This window comes from Mauremys mutica, chromosome 10 (assembly GCF_020497125.1).
Source record: "Mauremys mutica isolate MM-2020 ecotype Southern chromosome 10, ASM2049712v1, whole genome shotgun sequence".
NCBI classification, from domain to species: Eukaryota; Metazoa; Chordata; order Testudines; family Geoemydidae; genus Mauremys; species Mauremys mutica.
Window position 1 is genome coordinate 60,216,801 of NC_059081.1, and position 21,077 is coordinate 60,237,877.

Below are 21,077 nucleotides of genomic sequence, written 5' to 3' on the forward strand. Positions count from 1 at the left end.
CACTAACAGGTGTTGGGTAAATTCTTCCTTCCCTGCAAATCTTGATTTGTGACCCTGAGAGGAGGGAGTCAGGAGGTTGGGATATCGGCCTTTTAAAGAAAAGTTGTGTTTTTAGCTTTCCTTTAAAAAAGTGTATTGGGTGGAGTTGGAGTAAGAATCACTGAGTTTTGGAAGATACTAACAAAAATACAAATGTGACACTAGCCTTGGTAGTTTAGAGAGAGATCTTTCTTCTATGGTGTTTGCATTACATGAAAAGGGAATGGGCGATTAGAAGACACCAACTGATTCAAATTGTAATGTCTCAAGAGTTGTTTTGAAATCATTATGGAAGAGGAGAGAAAAAGGAAATTGTAGACAGCTCTTTCGAAACTGCCTGTTCCTACAAGGAAAAAATTTCTTTTAAAGAATAGGTAAGTTATCTGAGCAATCAAGGAGTGGCTTGTTTTTTCAAGTCTGAGTGCTTTGAAGCTCTTGGCTTTGCTATCAAATAAATGTTTCACACACAATTTTATCAAGACTGTTAGTTAATCTACAGTTAGGTTTCAGCTGGCATTTCCATTATGAATCCCAAGTTTCAGGTTTAATATTTGACTGCCATCTGACAAACTATCAATAATCAAATGATCAGCCACCGTATTTTTATAATTCAGATAATTATCTAGTTAACTACTGTTGTGGTTCTTGAGGTTTAATATATTTTATTATTTTATTGAGTGAGAGTTAATGCCCCAGAATGAGTGACTAGATGAGTGATCCTATGTCCTGCAGGATTCCAGAACATTGACTGGCAGGGCTCGCTCACAATAGTTTCACTTTGAATAGCCCGACATCAAAGTTATTGCTGCACAGCTGAATAATACTTGTAGAGAGAGTAAGAGATAAATTGAGACATAGGCAAAGGAGGAAGCTAATTTCAGCTGAGATTTGAAATAAATTGAATCAGTGGAGCCAAAATGACCTAGTAAGGTTAGTCCCGACATCCAAAGCTTTTGAGGAGAGTGTGGTATGCTCACGATGGTGAGGCTGAATGAAGGGACAAAGGTTAATGCTGGGTCACCAAGAAAGGGTATGAGAGAAGCTGAAGTATATCTATGGAGGGCTTTTTAAAAAAAGACGGCCAGTTTGACTTGGCAGTGAGATTGTTTGAAGATGGGAGTGATGTGCATGTACATACTTCTCTGCACATGGGAGGAGGCAGGCAACTGCATTTGGCACATGCTACAGGTTAGCTGTCATTTGGAGAGTCCACAGAAAAGGTACTGCAGTAGTTGAAGTGAGAGGAAATTAAGACATCAGAGATGTGGGAGATTGAGAGACTATCAGAGTCCAGGATGATGCCAGGGTTACGGACCGTGCAGTTAAATGCAAGGTTAAAATCAAGGGAGATAAGAGTTTTATGTAAGATTGAGGATGTTTCTTTTGCCCAACATGAGCTCTTTTATTTTGAGATATCTAGCTAAAGGAAGTTGAGATGAAGATGTAGTTTGATTTAATTTGTACAAGATGTAGTTTGTAGCTTGAAGGCAGGCAGAGAAAGTGGATGGATTAGAGTTGCAGGTAAAAATTTGTACACATAATATGGTTAGTATTAAAATATTAGTTAAGGGGAAAAGTAAAGACAGGATGACCAAAAAGACAAATGTGCCTATGGATAAAGTAGAGCAGAGTTCTGAAATTTATGGAGTGCAATAGAGGAGGGGTCTTGAAACATACATAGAGTTGTCACCGAAGGTAGGTAAGAATGAAACCTTCACAGGAAAGAAACAAACATGGAGTCTGTCCAAAAGGACTGCATTGGCCAATTGCAGTAACTATGCTTATGTCAAGTTTAGATTAGGAAGGAAAAGTAACTTTCATAAGCAGAAAGGTGTGTGACTAATTTTGTGGAATTGAGCAGATTCTGTGCTATTGATAAATCTGAAATTGGTCCAGAATGTTAGTGTCAAAGGTGTCTAGAGAGAGGAGGAAAGCCTACAGTCTCAAGCACTTTGCTAAGGAAGGGAAGATTTGAGATATGACAGGTTAAAGAGAAGTGGTAAAGTTACAGGACGTTTGGAATAAATACCAAACCGGATGGAATTTAATGTCACAAAAATATGTGTACTGATATCATCTTGGTCTTCTGGGGTAACCCCAGATAGAGTGCACTGGCAGTCATAAAGGCATGAATAACTTTGGTGAGATCCAAATCAGAGAAATGGCTGCAATAGGTGCATTTGGCCACAGATGCTACCTGAGAATCCAGGCACAAGTTGGGGATCAAGAAGAACTGCCAAGGTTGTGAAACTTGTTGACGGAAGGTCTAGGCGTGCTCAGTAATGTGGAACAGATACTGCTACTACTACAGTAGATGTAGATGCTTGCTTCTGCCTAACACCACCACCTCTGTTTTGTCTGGTCTGTCTCTGTTAGCTTCAGGCCCTTCCTGAGTCAGGCATTGGGAAAGCAGAGAGATGTACCATTTAAGTCTTGTGGAAAAGAGAATTAGAAAGGTATATTATTTCTCTGCTTGTGGCATTGCAGACCAAATGGCCTCACATGCGTGTTGAATAGGGGACTATAATCTTTCAGAGCATTGCATAAAAGGCTCGAGCCAGATGAGTAATTGCCCATACTGCCTTGGGATATCTTTGATGAAAGGAGAGAACTACTGAAATGTGATCCTGAGATCCAATTCTACCAAGCTAGTGTCTGTAGTAAAACAATAAAATAAAAGCTGTCCTGAGACATGAAAGGCTGTTGGTACATCTGAAAATGTCAGCCTGGACACCTAACCTCTATTTATCACTGGAAACTAACAAAACTAGCAGAGTCTTTGTACCCTACGGGATCATGCCTTAAAGTGGGCATATGGTTTCCATATTGGAATGTGATTCTGCATATGGCCATAAAGCCCTGCAGTGGTTATTTTATTGGTTTTGAAAGAATGTCACTTCCCCCTGCTTGTCAGCATTTTTTTATTTTAGTGTATGGTTTGGTCAATTTAGCGTTGCCATCGTGGAGGATTGTGCAGTTGGGTCTATGGCTTTTGTGATGTCTGTATGTCAGTGGATAATAAGTGACAGAATGCTATCAGTTCTAAGAATTTACAGGCACCTATAGAAATAATCTTGTGTGAAAAAGTAAGCTGTAAGTCTTTGGAATTAAATTGCACAGTAATTGCACAGAGCTTTACCCTGAAGCTTTTTGACTCAACCCTTTATTTTGTCTTTTAGGCACACCGCTGCTAGTGAGGAGGAGCAGTGACCCAGCGCTGGGCCCACCTGCTGGCTTCCACCCAGGTGCTGCACACCCCACTGACAATAGTCTGAAATCCGTTGTGGCTGTAAGTATCATGTCATTTATGTTTTTAGGAAGGGTGAAGTTGTTTTTACTTGCATATATATAGCTTTGTTTTGTTAATTAAATTAATTTGTCCTTGAAACAGAGGTGTCAAGCTCATTCTATGGAGAGGGCTGAATTCTGTTTACGTTTGGTTAGGGTATAATTTTTGGATGATATAATATCCTTAATTCACAGTGAGTCTCTTCTCTGATTAATGGGAGATTTAAGTAAAGAGTGAGACTAGACTATGACTTTTGTGCAGTAGCTGAACTTTTAGTAAGTCTCCTCATTCATTATTTGTTCAATACCATATAGTCCAATTCAGCATCACTCAGTGGCAAAATTCTGTTTTTTAGAACCACCACAGTTTGTATCCTTTGTTTATTTTTTCTTCATCCTTCTTTCTTTCTGTGCTTTCTTTCCTCTTTTCTTCACTCTGCATTTCTTTCCTCCTGCAGCATCCAGTCACCATTTTCCGAGGCCTTCACTTCCACCCACTTCCTCATTTTACAGAGTATTTAATTGCTGATCACTTTAATGTTGATATAGCTGTTCTCATTAGGCATTAGTGCTAACATACAAATAAGATTAATGGGCTGGCCAGGGAGTTTATACCTCACTGGACCATTGTTTCAGGCTGTGTACAGATTCATGAAAGCAATACAGTTCAGTTACAGTTGGGTGACATTTGGAAGGTTTTATTTGCAAATATAAGGGTTTTTTTTTAAACATAAGACTAGATTCTGTAGAATCTGACTATGTCAGATGGGTCACATAAATACATCATGCAGCAGAAAGAGAGTCTGTGGGCCTGGTTTTTGCTCACAAAGCTCAATGGGCCTGATTCTGCACTTCTTTATTTTCGTTATATGCTGGTGTAACCAATGAGTCACGGCATTAGATAACTGAAATAACAGGGTAGAGAATCAGACTACATATGTAGTAATGCTATGTATGCTAGTCTTAATTTTGCAAATGCTGCAGACTAACACTGTGTATTATCTCTTTTACTGGATATTAGTTACCTGTCCATTGATCCTGTTCATATGACTAACTCTTTTTACATCCTATTTTCTCATATGCATCCTAGTTTATAGAGTTGTTGTATTGGTTATTTGCAAAGTAGTGTGGTTAGAGTGTGACAGAGATCCTCATGTATATAATATCCTAGTTCAACACTCTACAAGGTCAATATACTAATTCAGTTGTCAGTTCTTTTTAGGCTGAGAGTTAGATCTTCCTTGTCAGATGCCCATTGCCAACAACAATGAATTTTAAAAGGGTCTACTTAGTTGACACATGAGAATTCTCAGTGCTTTAAAACACCATGTTTTGTTTGAGTCCTTGAGTGGCTGGCAAAATAGTCACAGTGGTACATAGTATCATCTGCACCATAGATGGTGGTCAGGGGCAAGCTGGTAGTTTTGGCAGCTGAGTAGGAGCAGTCATCGCTTTTGGCACATGGGGAGCCGTGGGAGATAGTTTTAGATTGTGAGATAAGTACATTTTTGAATATTTCTGTTAAAATCACCATCAATTAAATAGTTGACAATATTAGGATTCAAATAATCATTTTTTGGGTTGACGATTTAACACCTAATTGAGGTGAATGGGGCAGCTCACACCTCTCAGCTATTCCTTAGACTCATAAAGGGTTTAACTATACCAGACCTAGCTACATTGCTCAGGGCTGAGAAAAATCTCTGGTATGTAGTTAGGTTGATCTAACTCCCACTGTAGACGTAGCTAGGTCAATGGAAGACTTAGCTACTGCTTCTTGGTGAATTTACTGCAGTGACAGAAAACCCCCTTTTGTTGCTGTAGTAAGTGTCTAGGCTACAATGGTATAGCAGGAGCTGTGCTGCTGACGTGCTTGTAGTGTAGCCATACCTGTGTCCGTTTATATTTTCAGGGTTTTCTTTGCAACCATGAGGGCTAGAAAGTTTTTTTTTTTAAACGTAAAGGTGAGATTCAGGGGTAAAGCTTTGCAGCAAATGTGAATTTCGTGGCATTAAAGAATACATGGGACTCCTATTTCCCCACTTTCTATAGATGGGAGACACAGAAAGGCTTGAATCAGATCACACAAGATGCCTCTGTGCCTCAAACACAGGACAATCGCTCCCATTGTGGGTGCAACAAGAAAAACCAAACACCTAATAATAGTGGGGAAGGGCATCAGATTTTTAAATATCATCTAATTATTGCCTTAAAATCTCTTCTGGTGTCAAGAAGACAGAGGATAAAGGTAATGTTTTGTGATATACAAAATGTCTGGTATAGTACTTAGTGCTGCTGCAACAAAAAGAGGCTGCACTAACAAACTTCATTCCTAGAACTTGCATAGTTAATAGTGCTGATGCACAGAAAGATGTTTTGTCAAAAAAGTTATTGAATTAAAAATCGTTATTAGCTGAAGATTGTTTTAGAACACAGGGATAAAAAAATCAATCTCTGGCAAACTGAGAAATGCAGTATCAAAAACTTACTTTGAACATCAGTAAGATCTTCCAAATGTATGTTAAAAATTATTTTAACAAAAATTACATTGGATTTCCAACAGCAGAAGACAGAACAAATTACCCCCCCCCCATATAGCATTAATTTAATTTAAATTACCTTCATAAATGCAGAGCCAAAGGTAAATTACATCTGGCTATTCCTAACAGATGATGCCAATTTAGAACAGCGTGTGTAATACAAATAAGTATACATGTTCATGGTGCCATTGACTTTCCTTAAAGCTTTACATTTATCATTGTGGTTAACTTTTATAATTGGCTTGGTTTATGCTGACATTTGGACTAAGAGTAGAGAGAAATAAGTTAGTGTAGAATATATAGTTCAAAAAGTTGTATTTATTTGCTATATGGATATGTATTTACTAACACAACATTCTGTCTGTATTGTTACATTGGCTTACAAATATATTTCCAGATCTTAAGTATCAGAGGGGTAGCCGTGTTAGTCTGGATCTGTAAAAGCAGCAAAGAGTCCTGTGGCACCTTATAGACTAACAGACGTTTTGGAGCATGAGCTTTCGTGGGTGAATACCCACTTCGTCGGATGCATGTAGTGGAAATTTCCAGGGGCAGGTGTATATTGCTTGCATATATATACACCTGCCCCTGGAAATTTCCACTACATGCATCCGACGAAGTGGGTATTCACCCACGAAAGCTCATGCTCCAAAACGTCTGTTAGTCTATAAGGTGCCACAGGACTCTTTGCTGCATTTCCAGATCTTGAGAGGTGTATTATCATCTGAGTCCCAATGGAAGTGAACACTGATTTGGCTTATAAAGAATACGCTACAAACAGATATGAGAGGATATTATAGAAAATAAAATAACTAGGGTTGTCGATTATCACACGATTAACTCAAAAAATTAATTGTGGTTAAAATTTATCGTGATTAATTGCAGTTTTAATCACACAGTTAAACAATAGAATACTAATTGGAATTTATTAAATATTTTGGATGTTTTTCTACTTTTTCAAATATATTGATATAAATTACAATACAGAATACAAAGTGTACAGTGCTCACTCTATATTTTTCATTACAAATATTTGCATTGAAAAAAGGTTAAAAAATAGTATTTTTCAGTTCACCTCATAGAAGTACTGTAGTGCAAACTATTGTGAAAGTGCAGTTTACAAATGTAGGGTTTTTTTGTTACATACTGCACTCAAAAACAAAACAATGTAAAACTTTAGTGCCTACAAGTCCACTCAGTCCTACTTCTTGTTCAGCCAGTCACTAAGACAAAGAAGGTTGTTTACGTTTACAGGAGGTAATGCTGCCTGCTTCTTATTTACAATGTCATCAGAAAATGAGAACAGGCATTTGCATGGCACTTTGGTAGCAAATATTACGAGGTATTTACGTGCCAGATATGCTAAACATTCATATGCCCCTTCGTACTTCAGCCACCATTCCAGAGGACTTGTATTAGGTGAATTGAAAAATACTATTTCTTTTGTTTTTTATAGTGCAAATATTTCTAATAAAAAATAAATATAAAGTGAGCACTGTACACTTTTTATTGTGTTTTGTAACTGAAAACAATATATTTGAAAATGTAGAAAACATCCAAAAATATTTAAAGGTATTCTACAGTATTATTTTTTAACATCTCAATTAATCACAATTAATTTTTTTTAATTGCTTGACAGCCCTAAATATAACACACATGCAGTCATTTAATAAAAGGAAGTTTGCGATCGAATGCCTTAATGTGGGTATGGATTACATTTGGTGCAGCCAGTAGGCTTCACAGCAGCGATGGGCAACCTGCGGCCCGTCAGGGTAATCGGCTGGCGGGCCGCCAGACAGTTTTATTTACATTTGCACGGTTTCCCGCAGCTCCCAGTGGCCACGGTTCGCCATTCCAGCTAATCTGAAATCATTCTAAATATTGATGGATGAAATGTTCCAACCAAAATCTGAATCCAAAATCATAACCCCATTGTATTTGGCACAAGATATCATAGTTTGATAAACTCACAAACAAGGTTCACTTTGAGAAATCTGGGCCCCAATGAAATTAATGGGAATGTATCCATTTACATCAGTGAGGCCAGGATTCCACTGCAGTGAACTCTCTGGCCTGATTTGGGGAAACATTATGACTTCCTTTATGTTGTCTTGGTCCCTGAGAAGATGTTTAGCTGACCTCTGAGTTAATCAGTAGGCTGTTTAAATTGCATTTAATCCATATATTAAAGATTAAGGAGTCAGATCAATTTAAGAGCTGCTCCCCTGGCTCAACCCGTCTCAATTTTTTGCTAAACATGTCAAAACTGGTTTCATTTTCTGTATTGTGGACATGTAATTTGCAATTTTGGATAAGGTTCATATTTAATCAGAACCTTTTCATGTTTCAAGTCCTTGTTAAAAAGGGTCAGAACCTCCTTCAGTTCTTCCAACGTTAATTGTGATTTTAAAGTATCAGCCTTTGTGATTAAGTGTCTGAAGATTAGCATAAAGTGTGTATGTGTATGCACCAGCCCAACTCAATTGTTTGTTCCCTTTATATATGCTTCTATATAAATGTGTAAACATAGATGTAAATTAATGCTGCAATTCAAAGCTTTCATTTGAGGTAAAGATTTATCAATAGTTTTTTCCAAAATAAAAAGAGACATAAATATTGTAAGAAAAACTGGGCTAATACTATGTTGTTTCATCTCATTATTTAGAAGCACTGCAGGGCAGAAAAGGTCTTTTTGACACAGTGATTTTAATAATAGCTGTAGACTTTGTAAATCCAGCAGTTCAAGCTGGATTCTGGTAAAACTAGAGCTAGGAGACTGCATTGCAATGAGGCTTTTTCATATAGCTTTGTTTTTAAAAGATGAAACATCTGTCCAATATGTTTAGCAGGGCCAAACATTCACTCTCGCTGGACAGTTCAGGCAGTTTTAATTTCTGGTGTCTTTGTACATGATATAATTTAAAGCTGAAATTCTTCCACAACTCCAGGAGCTGGGGCTTTAGGAAAGACACTAAATATCATGAGACTTGTGATAGAATTGCAAGAGTTGGCAACACTGGCACAGTCGTACACTTGATTTATTTCATGAAAGAAGGGAGAGGGAGGATCATATTTTGAGGATTTGCGCAATCAACTATGAGTGACACTTCACTTTGCGATTACGAATGAAGTGGAATAAAGACATACTGCCATCCACTTCTGTGTTCTTCCCTGGGTCAAGAAAGAGCCTAGAAGGGCCCAGTGGAGTATCTGAGGTTCCCTTTGCCTTGCACCCCCAATAGGGAAACCAAGGTTAAAAAGGACAGTGGGGCATATGAGCCTCACTGGGGGAAAGCCAAGCACAGGCAGCCCAATAGAGCCTGGGCGTCCATGGACCCCACTGAGCACCAAACCCAAGGAGTTCAGAGACCTTGTGTAATTGTAATTTCAACCTCTGCAAATTCTACTGTAAGTGGCATCTCCTGTAGGCTGAGCCTATTGCATGGACAGAGTTTGAAGCATATCACTAAGTCTCCCCCCCCGCCCCGACCCCAATCTGCCTTCTGATCAGATATGACTGTATTAGAGACATAGATGGAAAGTAAGCAAAAGTGGGGGATATCTTTTGTGTAAACTGTGTTTTGAATGCCAATTTTCTGCCAGGGAATCTAATGAGGTGCTTATACTGATGTATGAAAGAAATACAGCTAGGAACATTTCTTATTTCTTAGATCCCACTTTGTTGTACAACAAACAAAAAACTAAGTGGAACAATTGAATTGGAACAATCTGACACACACAGCCTGGATCTGTGTGACCCAGGTCTGCAAACTGGTGTTTCCAAGGCCGTGCTTGAGCATCCAGACTGCGTTGGAAACCTGAGCCTCACAACCATTTTCACACATCCATACTACACCACACAGACCCAGGTCAGAGCTTCAGCGTCCATGAGTGTATACTATTGTATCCCAGGATTTCTAGTACCCTTGCCAGATGAAGCTGCTCTAGGGCTTGTTTCATAGTGGATTCTGAGAGAACTTGTCTGTCCATCCCATGGGAGTCGACCAGAAATGTTATGGGTGGTGCAAATGCATCCAGCTGAGCCATTTTTTGTCTGCATGCTTCCAGCACCTGGAGCCAATGTGGATCCAGACTCAGTGAAACAACATCTACACCTCACGCATCAGTCGTATTTTGGGAAACAGGCAGAGCATCTGTGAGACGTTGATGGACACTTTGGAGGCAATTTTTGAAGTGGCAGAGGGACCTCTCAGGGGCATACTGACATGCCGGCTGTGACCCAGCTGATGCTGCTGATGCTTGTTGTCTTAGCGGCAGATTCCCCCCTGTGTAGAGCAGCACTTCTGGAGCACAGACTGGTGGGATCACATTGCCATGAGGACCTAGGATGATCAGCAGCATGTCCAGAACTTTTGCAAGAAAAAACACATGTTTCTGCCGTTCTGTGATCAGTTTGCCCCCCAGCATCAGGACATAGGCATGATGGAGGCCATGATGGTCCAGAAGAGGGTCGCTATAGCCATCTGGAAGCTGGCTACCCCAGCCTGCTATAGGTCTGTGGCTAACTAGTTTGGAGTTAGCAAATCAGCTGTGGGGTTGTTGTGGCAGAGGTCTGTGAGTTGATCAGAACAGCGATGCACCCAAATAGGTGGACATTACAAATGTTCCTGAAATAATTGCTGGCTTTGAGAGAATGGGCTTTCCAAACTGCACAAGGGCCATTGATGGGACTCGTGTGCCTGTAGTTTGCCCACTACAAGGAGCACATGAGTACATAAATCACAGAGGGTACTACTACTGCCTCTGTTTCCTGGGCTTTTCTGGTATGTTTTCCACATGTGGGCTTTGGCTGGACAGATGTGGATGAATGCATAGGGTACATTTGTCTGTTCCATGTGTTAGTGTTCATTACCTGATACATGGTCCTGCCATCCCCTGTATTGTCCAAGGAGACACAGTCTGCAGGGTAGGATAGTATGGAGGAGACTTGGTGTGGGGCAAGTTCAGGAGCTGAAGGCGGCAGTGGAGCTTGCAATGTGGTAACCAAGAGTGCAAGTAATCTGTCGAGCAGCTCCTGCTGCTGCTCTCCGTCTTCCTCCCTCAACCTGCAGTTATGCTCCATGAGTCTGTCCACCAGTTTCTTCTTGTGTTGTGTAGCCTCTGTGTCTCTTCCACCATTCGTGCATCCATATCCTTGTGGAACCCTATCTGCCAATTTGTTTTATCTAGCAGCTTTCCCATCAATTCATCTTGGACTCTTACTCTTCCCCAGGCTCCTGGTGCCATGTATTTGCACTGTGGAGGTGGAAGGACCTTGAAAGGAGAAAAAAGAGTACGTTGTCTGACGATGATGAAAAATCACATTTCCCACTCTCAGTGGGCTGTATTTTATTCACACGCATAACACCATTCTCTTCAGACATCCCTGGAGCAGCACTGAAAACCATCACATATCATGGCAAGGCACACATACAAAATTCAGTTGAAATTATTTCTATATCCCCCACTTATGAGTGGTCTAGTCATTAGCTGTGTGTTTTCAGTCATGTCAGGTGGCAGCATGGGAACTTCTGTTCCAGGCCAGCAGAGGACAGCTATCAGTGCATGCTAACGATACTTAGGCCGATGTATAAGGTGTGCTGTATTACACAGGAGGGGTATGTGGAGTCACAACCCATACTTAAAACAATCAGTGAGTAGCTAGTAAAAGTTTAATGATAACTGCTTTAACTTTTTTCCTCCTTTTGTGTGGTCCATTTTGAATCCCATGTGGCATGCGGGAAAAGTAGGGGGACGGTGCTAGGGGAATGGCATGGATTCTGCCCTGAATACCAAAACCACAGATTGTATTAATAATTTAATAGGCCCATATTCCAGAAATACCTCCCATCCCATCCATCTATCAATAAAAACAAACATGGCAGCAGAAACTTAACAGGCTCTGTCTCTGTCTCCAGCTCCAGCATCTTTTGTTTTGATGCCAGTTCTGCAGTGCGCTGCTGCCAAGGCCTGTCTGCAAATAACTCTTCTGAGTACAGATCCAGGAGGTGCTGTAGCTGCTCCAGCAGCAGAGCCTCTTCTGTTTCCACCCTCACGTCTAGGGTCACTTCTTGCCCTTCATCTGGTGGGTGGCTCTCTTCCAGTGGTGCCTGTGACTGTGGAGGCATTATAAGGGTGCCATCCCAATCAGCAGATTGTCATGCACCACTGGGTTCAGTGCTTGCTACAGTTCCCAGTATGTGGTCACATTCCTCAGAAAACAGGCAGGAAGACAGGGTATTCCCAGGGGTGCCATTAGCATCTTTGACTTTGTGGTACTTTGACTTCAGCCACTTGATTTGCTTGCTTCATTGTTCTGCTGTGTGATTGATCGCCAGTGCCTCCAGCTGCTTGGATATAGTTTTGTAGTCCTGATCACTTGCACTCTTACTGAAGTTGAATGTCTTGCTTGCCTCATGTCAGCAGTTAACCAGAATCTGTTTGTTTCTTTCTGGCCCGCTACCAGTGTGCTTGATGCAGGATTTTTTTTTTACTGCTGGCCATAGTTAATACATCAGCTGACATGTAATAAATGAGCACTGACTGTGTTTCCAGTTGAGCAGTATGCATAGAAATGAAGGGTTAAATGCTGTGATGCTGCATATAAATCAGGAGATTGCTTTGCATTCCTGACACAGAAGGTTTTGGGATTGAAGGCCTGTGGGATAGCATTGGTAGATTCTTCATATTTGAGTCCGGCGACCTGGACTTGAGCTCTGTCCGCAGTGAAAAATCCCTGGGCTTTGACCTGTGTCATAGCAGGGTTCAGGCTGTGACCCACCCCTCAGCAAGGCCTGAGCCTAGAGGGGTTCCTGACACCAGTCAGACTAATTTCTGTGTGGATGGAATGAGGGCTTAGGCTTAAAGCTGAGTCAAACCCCAGATTTAGTGTGAGGTGTAGACGTAACACGAGAATACTTTATATAGGTTCTAAGCCACATACTTACTATGTAGTGCTGTTTTTTATATTCATTATGTGCTTCTATCCTTGACTCTTATACACTTCAAACTTTATTTATCTTTGTAGTACTAATGTGAAAGAGATTATACCAGTCTGATATTCTGAGGTTCATCTAGTAATAGCTAGTTTGATTAAACTTACTTTTACATAGGACTAAAAGAGGCTGTTACTGTATTGTAGGTATTCTCAAACTAAGCTTAGAAAAAACAATTGCCCCTTCCCATAATTTACTTAGATAACACAAAGAATTGAAAATGCTGTGCTTTGCAAGAATACGAGTAATAAAGTAGAAGGCTTTGATCTGTATACAGTAGAACCTCAGAGTCACGAACACCTTGGGAATGGAGGTTGTTCATAAGTCTGAAATGTTCATAACGCTGAACAAAATGTTATGGTTCTTTCAGAATTTTACAACAGTACATTGACTTAATACGGCTTTGAAACTTTATTATGCTGAAGAAAAATGCTGCTTTTTAACTATCTTAATGTAAATGAAACAAGCACAGAAACAGTTTCCTACCTTGTCAAATTGTTTTGTGAACTTCCCTTTTTTTAAGTAGTAGTACTGCACTGTTTGCTTTTTTTTTTTCTCTGTTGCCTGATTGCATACTTCTGATTCCAAATGAGGTGTGTGGTTGACTGGTCAGTTGGTAATTCTTGTGTTCCTAACTCTGAGGTTCCATTGTAGTTATAAAGAGAGTATTAGTATCATAAATTTTCATTTCATAAAGCACCCTTTTGCGTTATCACACAGTTCTGTTCAAAAAGAGTACCAATCGCAGCAGCTAAAATAACACTGCACAAACATTTTAGGAAATCATAACACCCACTGATTGTGTGATACCTCCTGATCTTCCCAATTTGCACGGGCTCCCGAATGAAGAGAACAGGCCTTGTGGGTGCTGGGCTCACAGGAAGGGAGCAGGGCCTGTCTTAAGTGCAGGCCGAGGCCCCTGGCAGGCGGCAGACAAGGGGGTTCAGAGTGAGACACTCACAAGTCCACCAGCACTTTGAGGTCCGTGTCAGTATGGTGCAGCAGGAAGTCGATGACGATGCTGGGTAACCTCCTCCAGGGTTGGGGAAGGCCAGGTCGAGACGAGGTCACCCCCAGCCGGAACCAGCTGCTTTACTTAGACTCCGGCTGTACGTTATGCAATGGGGAAACAGCACATCACTCAGGGCAGGAACAATGTGGGGCCCAGCTCCTTGACCCAGGAGGAGCTCTGGTTGCCTCTGCCCCAACCCCATGCTGAGTGGAGCTCTGGATATTCTCCAGCATCTCTACGTCCCTGGCCAAAAGACAGGGCTACTGGCACTTCCCTGGCACACTCCCATGCCTCATAGTTTGAGAACCCCTGCTGTATTGTATATCTCCTCTTTGTAACAGGTACCCAAGGAGCATGGTAGAACACTTTCTTAGGCAGGACAGCAAGGTTGGTATGAGTATAGAAGAGAGGCAAGATTCTGGTACACTGAAGTACTGCAGCACCAGTCTTCTCCACAGAGAATGGCAAGGTTATTAGACATGAAAAAATTTCAATATCAAGTTCTCCTATTAATAATCCAGTTTAACTGCTACTCTTGAAACATTTGCCATTGCAGTGTACAGAAAATGTTGGGGAGGTTTAAAAGATTTTTCTGTCACTCAGAAGGTAGAGAATTTCTTCTCTCAACTGCTCGTGTGTTTTAAAATAGAATTCTGATTTAGATGAATCCCATTTTTAAAGTAGCAACTGTGTGTGCATGTGTGTGTGCGGGTATGTGTGTGTGTTTATGCTGTGGAAACATATATAGAATACTTATAATCAGTCTGAGAGCTTGTCAGTGTACTGTTTTTGATGTCTGATTAGATGATCATAGGGACATCTGGAGTGAGTTAGTTTTGAAGTTGTTGGCGTGAGGCACTGCAGAAGCCAAAGCTGTCTGGCAGTTTTAAACCGTAAAAAATGCTACTTTTTAAAGAATCTTTTATAAAGCATAGCATGCAACTAGCTGAGGACTGTCAAGTTAACAAAAGCTGCTCTTTCGTCCTGATTTTTCTCTTATTTCTCAATCCTGTACTAGTTTTCCTTCTATCTTTATTGTGCAGTGTGCTATGGTATATGTGCCAAAAGGAAACCGTATGTACTTCAGAAGAAAGACTAGGAGATTTAAAAAATTGTTCAAACATTCAACAAGATTTCAGTACAATAAATTGATTAACTGAAAAAGGAGGTGAAAGTGTCCTGTGCTAGGGATGGGGGGTAGGCGGAGCGATGCTTTTAGTTCTTTGTGATTGCTTGTACCATTTGAACATCAGATTTTACTGTTTTTTCTATGCTTTTGAGTACCAACTAGGGATCAGTGGAAATAAAAAGACAAATAAATACATATAAATATTTGAAATAGGCAGCTAGACCTTTTTGTGGTATTTAATAAGAGCTAGAAATTAACAGTTGCTATTTTAGTAAAATTATTAGAGTAACATGTATGTTTACTCACACTTTCAATGTGTACATCCAGTAGAAGCAACGGACATTACAGTCATGAATATGTTACTTTCCATAGTTTGAGAGTTCCCAATGAGAGAAATGATTTTTATGCATATGTATGAACAAAAATGTGTAATACATAAAAGGTTTCAAAGATGGATGTTTGCTTGGTGCTGCAGCTGTACTTATTGTTAGTTTTGTTTTTCTGTTGTAAAATACTCAGTCGGCCTTCACTCTTAGTTCAAAGAATCCTAGGGCCTGATTTTTCACCACTTTCTACCTTGTGCAGTTGTTTGCTTGTACAAATAGAAGGCAGTGGAGAATCAGGCTCTGTGCAAAAAAGAAGAGAGCATGTTTTGGAGAGAAAGGAATAAAAACACAGGTGAGGGAGTTGACACATGGCTGACCAAAAGCGTGACTGGCTTTCAATGCTGTTTACACATTCCATCTCTCCCATCAAAGAGGTCCTACCAAATATTATTCTGTCTGGGAAAAGTTTTTATAGGCAGCTTAGTTAATCATGAGTTTCATAAACTGCACCATCACTGGCTTATTGCACAGATGTTGGAGTAAATCTTTAGTAAGTTACTTCACTGACAAGCTTGACAGTGAAATTTAAAAACTGAAATGGAGAACAACAGTCAACATGTCTGATGCAGTTCTCTCACCTACAAGCTCTAGAAACATTTTGTTAAAATAAAGTGGAATCTTACATGAGTCTGACCTAATAAAATTTATGTTTGTCCATCTGCTAGTCCACTCTGAGAGTAGTGGCAGAGATCTTACTGAGTGATACATTGGTAACCTGCTAAGAAATATATGGAATTTAAGAAAAACTGCTCAAATATTTTAATATAACATATCTTAGCGTATTGAAATATGATGCTTATCTCTCAGATTCTAGGTCATTTCTGTATGCCATTGCAAATGGGTTCAGTGGCTTTTTTCAGTCTCTAATTGACAAAGTGTACAGATACTCAGTGTTTAATTTGGCTCAATTAGCTGTGTGTGTTTGGGAGAGTGAACATGGATCTTTAATTACCTGTCCCTAGAGATTTTTCAAGTCTGGGGTTCAGTCATCATGGGTACCCAATGTCTCCCCTGACCTGTAGTTACATGTCTTGAAATGATCATGTTGGCCTGCCACTGTTCAGCACATACATGAGCACTGGAAAAATCCTGATTCTTGGCAGTCATAACTTACTGTAAATTCATAGAGCAATTTAGTAAAAACTAAAATTAGAATATTCCTCCAAAGATTCCAGTTTTTACATATCCTTTATACTTTTGATGTCACTTGCATTTGTATTTATACTAGTGACGTACCAAAGCTGGAAATAATAATCTTAGACGCCGTTACATTTGGAAGGCAGGTGGTGAGGGAGAATCAACAATCAGGATTTTGAGCCAAATGGATGGCTTTGCTTGCATGTCAGATCCAAAACAAGGAGGCGCCTATTTTTCAATTCCAGTGTCACTGCAGTTGAAATGTCACAGGAGAATACAAATTTTGGCCCAAAGTAGGAGAATCGTGCAGAAATCTGATAATTATATCAGCTGTTATTGCAACTTTGGTTGAAAAATCAACTAGGAATAGCTATGAGATGGTGGTGGTACCAACTCAGCCATAAATCTCAACTTAATCTATATCTGAATCCAGACACTTTGAGCCCCATCTCTCATTTTTATTAGTAAAATATACAGATACGTATGATCTTTTTCCTACTTGAATTGATCATACAATTATTTGTGAGTAATATTTTAAATGCATAAATTGCAAAACATAAGGGAATTTGTTGAAGGAGTATTGTGAGGCCTAAAATAGTTCCATATTACTCTCCCAGCTAGTCAATAATTGTTTGCATCCAAACTATTGTCTATTAAGCAATTGGCTGAGACAGAGTAACATGACCCTGTAACCTACAACAAAAGAGCCTCTGCACAAGGTAGGTCTGCTGCAGCTCATTGAAGGCTAAATAACCCTGTATTTCAGGCAATCACACTTATTCTACATTTAATACTCTTAGAAGTAAATTGGGCTCTTTCCCTTCCTCTCCTGCTGCTTTTTAGTATTATTAACCACAGTCTATGAAATAGTCTGTTGAAAAATTAAATAAAAATGGCATGAAAATAGCATACACGTTAGCTTTTCTGAACGAAAGGAAGGTCCTCCATTTCTGCTGGCCTAATGTAAGGCTAGGAAATATGATGACTGCTCTTCCAATTTGGAGTTGGGTGGTGGGTGGGGCAGGGGGGAAGACTGTGCAAGATCTGGTGTTCTTCAGACAGCAGAATAGACATCAAACGGAAAATGCTGCCTTGGTGTGAGTGTGTTTCTGTGAGCAGCAATGCTGAGCAAGGGCCATCTGTTCTCCATCCTCCTCATCTTTTGACATTTTCAACAGGAGCCAAAATTAATTATCTGCTTCTGACCCAGGAGAGGCGTATTCCAAGAGGGATTTTATGAAACACTTTTTAGAAAAGTTGCAAGGACATTGGGGGAAGAGGGGTCAAGGAACAAGACAAAGATTAAATAGTTTCTAAAACCATGAAGGAGAAAAATTTCCATTTACCAGTAAAATAAATGATGTTATTCCCTTCTACTTGGTTTGAAAGTCGAACCAAAACTTGAATGTGTCAACAACAAAGATGCCAAACAGCCAGTATTCTTAGTAACAAATTTAATTACAGTGGTCTGTCAAACATTCATATTCCCCTTTGTGATGGGTTGGATCACAGAGACCCCCTTGGGACTGCCACCTGATGTGCTGAGACTACCTCTGAGCCTGTTTTCCCTGCCAGTTTGAGACTTCAGTACCCTGTCTTGTTGAGCCAGACATGCTAGCCTGCTGCAAGCACAGACCCAGGTCTGAACCATGTCCCCCCAAAGCTGCAAACTTAACTGAAAATGGCTTAGAAAGTGCTCCAGTCTCTAGCACCCAGATACCCAGTTCCCAATGGGATCCAAACCCCAAATAAATCTGTTTTACTCTGTATACAGCCCATACAGGGTAAATTCATAAATTCTTCTTCGAGTGATTGCTCCTATGCATTCCATGTAGGTGTGCGCGCCGTGCGTGCACGGCTCTTTGGAACATTTTTACCCTAGCAACTCCAGCGGGCCGGCTGGGCGCCCCCTGGAGTGGCGCCGCTATAGCGCTGGATATATACCCCAGCCGGCCCGTCCGCTCCTCAGTTCCTTCTTACCGCCCGTGACGGCTAGTTGGAACAGTGGAGTGCTCTGTTCACCTCCACAACCCTAGTGTTTCTCCGTTTGATAAGTATATATAGTTGGTTAAGTTAGTTAAGTTAGTTAAATAGTTTAGTACAGTTAGTGTAGTAAGGGGAATTAGGGGGGTTCGCCCCTCTTTTTCCACAACCGGTGCGGGCTCATGCCCAAGGCACCGGGGTTTAAGCCCTGTTCGGCTTGCCAGCGGCACATGCCGATTGGGGATCCGCACGACTCCTGCCTGCGCTGCCACAGGGAGTCCCATCGGCCAGACAAGTGCCTGATTTGTACGGCGTTTAAGCCACGGACGAGAAAGGAGCGGGACTCTCGATTAAAGCAGCTCCTTATGGAGTCGGCGCTTAGCCCTGCCGCGCCGACCCGAGCGGCGCCGAAGCCTTCCTCGGCGCGCAGCGCACCAGCGGTCCCGAGCCGGTCCGGTGCCGAGACTGTACGACCTCCGCAACCGGCACCAGTGTCCAGGCACCGTTCCCTCTCTCTGGCACGGAAACGGAAGGCGACGCAGACGGCCTCTAAGCCTCCTGCACCGGGACCGCTCACCCAGCCACCGCCAGGACCTCCGGCACCGGCTGTAGTGGTGCACAAGCCGTGCACGGTTCCGTCGACTCCGGCACCCCAAGAGCCATTGAGTCCAGCACCTCCCTGCTCCCCGGTGCCAACCGCGGTCGAGCTACCTCTCCCGTCCATGCCCGAGACATTCTCGACGGCGAGAGAGCTCATCGAGCTCACAGAGGCACCGAGCCTCCGGCCCCCGGCACCGCCGGTGCGGGCTGTTCAGTCAGCGGGCAAGCCGGCGATGATGCGGCCCCCGTCCCCTGACAGACGGGATAGATGGCTCTCCAGGTCTCGGTCCCGGTCCCGATCCCGGAGACGGTCGCCGTCACGCCGATCCCGGTCCCGGCACCGATCACCATCGCGGTACCGCTCCCCGTCTCAGCACCGGTTGCAATCCCGGTACCGCTCAGCATCGCGGTACCGGTCGCACTCCCGGAGACGCTCCCGGTCACCTGACCGCTGGTACCGCAGGAGGTCTGGCTCCCGGTACCGTTCCCGGCACCGCGACTCCCGAAGCCGCTCCCGCCGCCGTCGGTCGAGATCGCGGTCGAGCTCCCGGCACCAACACAGTTGATGGTCCCGCTCTCGCTCCCGGCACCGCGATGACCGGCACCGATCCCCAGCACCGTCCAGGGACAGACTGGCGGCATCGACGGCACAATCTCTGAGAGCCTCTGCCCCCCCATGGCCCTCTCGCCAGCCCTAGGTCGCCTCAGGCGGGCAGCGGGGGAGATTTCCGGGGGCACCCCCAAGGCCAGGACCACGAACCACAGCAGTGGGCCTTTTGGGCCCCCTGGGCCTACCACCAGGCTCAAGGGCTCCCCTTCCCCGCGGGCTCCGAACGCAGGATGCCGGAAGCCACGGTTAGCAGGCCTCCCCCATCACCACCTGGTGAGGCCCCACCGCCACCTGTTACGGCGGAGCATGCTGTGGCCGAGGCGGCTTCCCACCCCCTGGAAGACCCACCTCCGGAGGCCATGGTCCAGGGTCTGTCCTCGTCTTCCTCGCCGGATGAGGCGGTGGCGGGGGCGTCTACGGCGGACCCCCCTCCAATTGACTTGCGGGCCCACCAGGACCTTCTTTGCCGGGTGGCGAAGGCTATTGACCTCCCCGTGGCGGAGGTCGCTGAGGATGACGACCCGGTGACCAATGTGATTGGAGCTGAGGCCTCACTGCGGGTGGCCCTCCCATTCATCCGCACTATACAAAAGAACGCCACTACCATCTGGCAGTCACCGGCGTCCGTCCCTCCCACCGCTCGCGGAGTCGAGCGCAAGTACTCGGTTCCTCCCACTGGCTACGAGTACTTATATACGCACCCGACTCCGGACTCCCTCGTGGTGCAGTCCGTCAATGACCGAGAGAGACATGGGCAACCAGCTCCGGTGCCAAAATCTAAAGACGCTCGGCGCATGGATCTGTTGGGCCGGAAGGTCTATTCGGCAGGGGGTCTCCAGCTCCGGATTGTCAACCAGATGGCTCTTCTCGCTCGCTACACCTTTGATTTTTTGGTGTCCCTGTCTAAGTTTTCGGAGCTGATCCCAACAGCCTCCCGACAGGAGTTCTCGGCCCTCCTTGAGGAGGGCAGGAAAGCCTCCCGGTCCTCCATCCAGGCCGCTCTGGACTCGGCGGACTCAGGAGCCAGAACCCTGGCCTCGGGAGTAACCATGAGGCGCATCTCCTGGCTGCAGTCCTCCACCTTGCCGCCCGAGGTGCAGTACACCCTGCAAGACCTCCCCTTCGACACTCAGAGAAAACGGACTCCAGGATTCAGACCCTCAGAGATGGTCGAATCGCCATTCGCACCTTGGGTATGCACACACCGGCTACCCAGCAGAGGTCGTTCCGGCAGCAGCCCTACCGACCCTTTACTCAGGCCAGGTCGCGGCCGTATAATAGTCGGAGAGGCAGCCTGAACCGCCGTAGACCGTTGGGCAACAGGCGCAACCAGGCCCAGGCGCCTTCCAAGGCCCCTC

The 21,077-nt window shown here is 43.2% G+C and overlaps 1 protein-coding gene across 11 annotated transcripts in view; it reads left to right on the forward strand.

Annotated features, from left to right (window-relative positions):
* The window catches only part of PARD3B (par-3 family cell polarity regulator beta), a 665,445-nt gene that overhangs the window by 265,359 nt on the left and 379,009 nt on the right, over window positions 1-21,077 (forward strand). For all 11 annotated transcript variants that reach the window (XM_045032213.1, XM_045032216.1, XM_045032214.1 and 8 more), the window contains one exon: window positions 3,219-3,328. In XM_045032213.1, coding sequence (XP_044888148.1) covers window positions 3,219-3,328 — 110 coding nt within the window. The remainder of the gene's footprint in view (window positions 1-3,218; window positions 3,329-21,077) is intronic.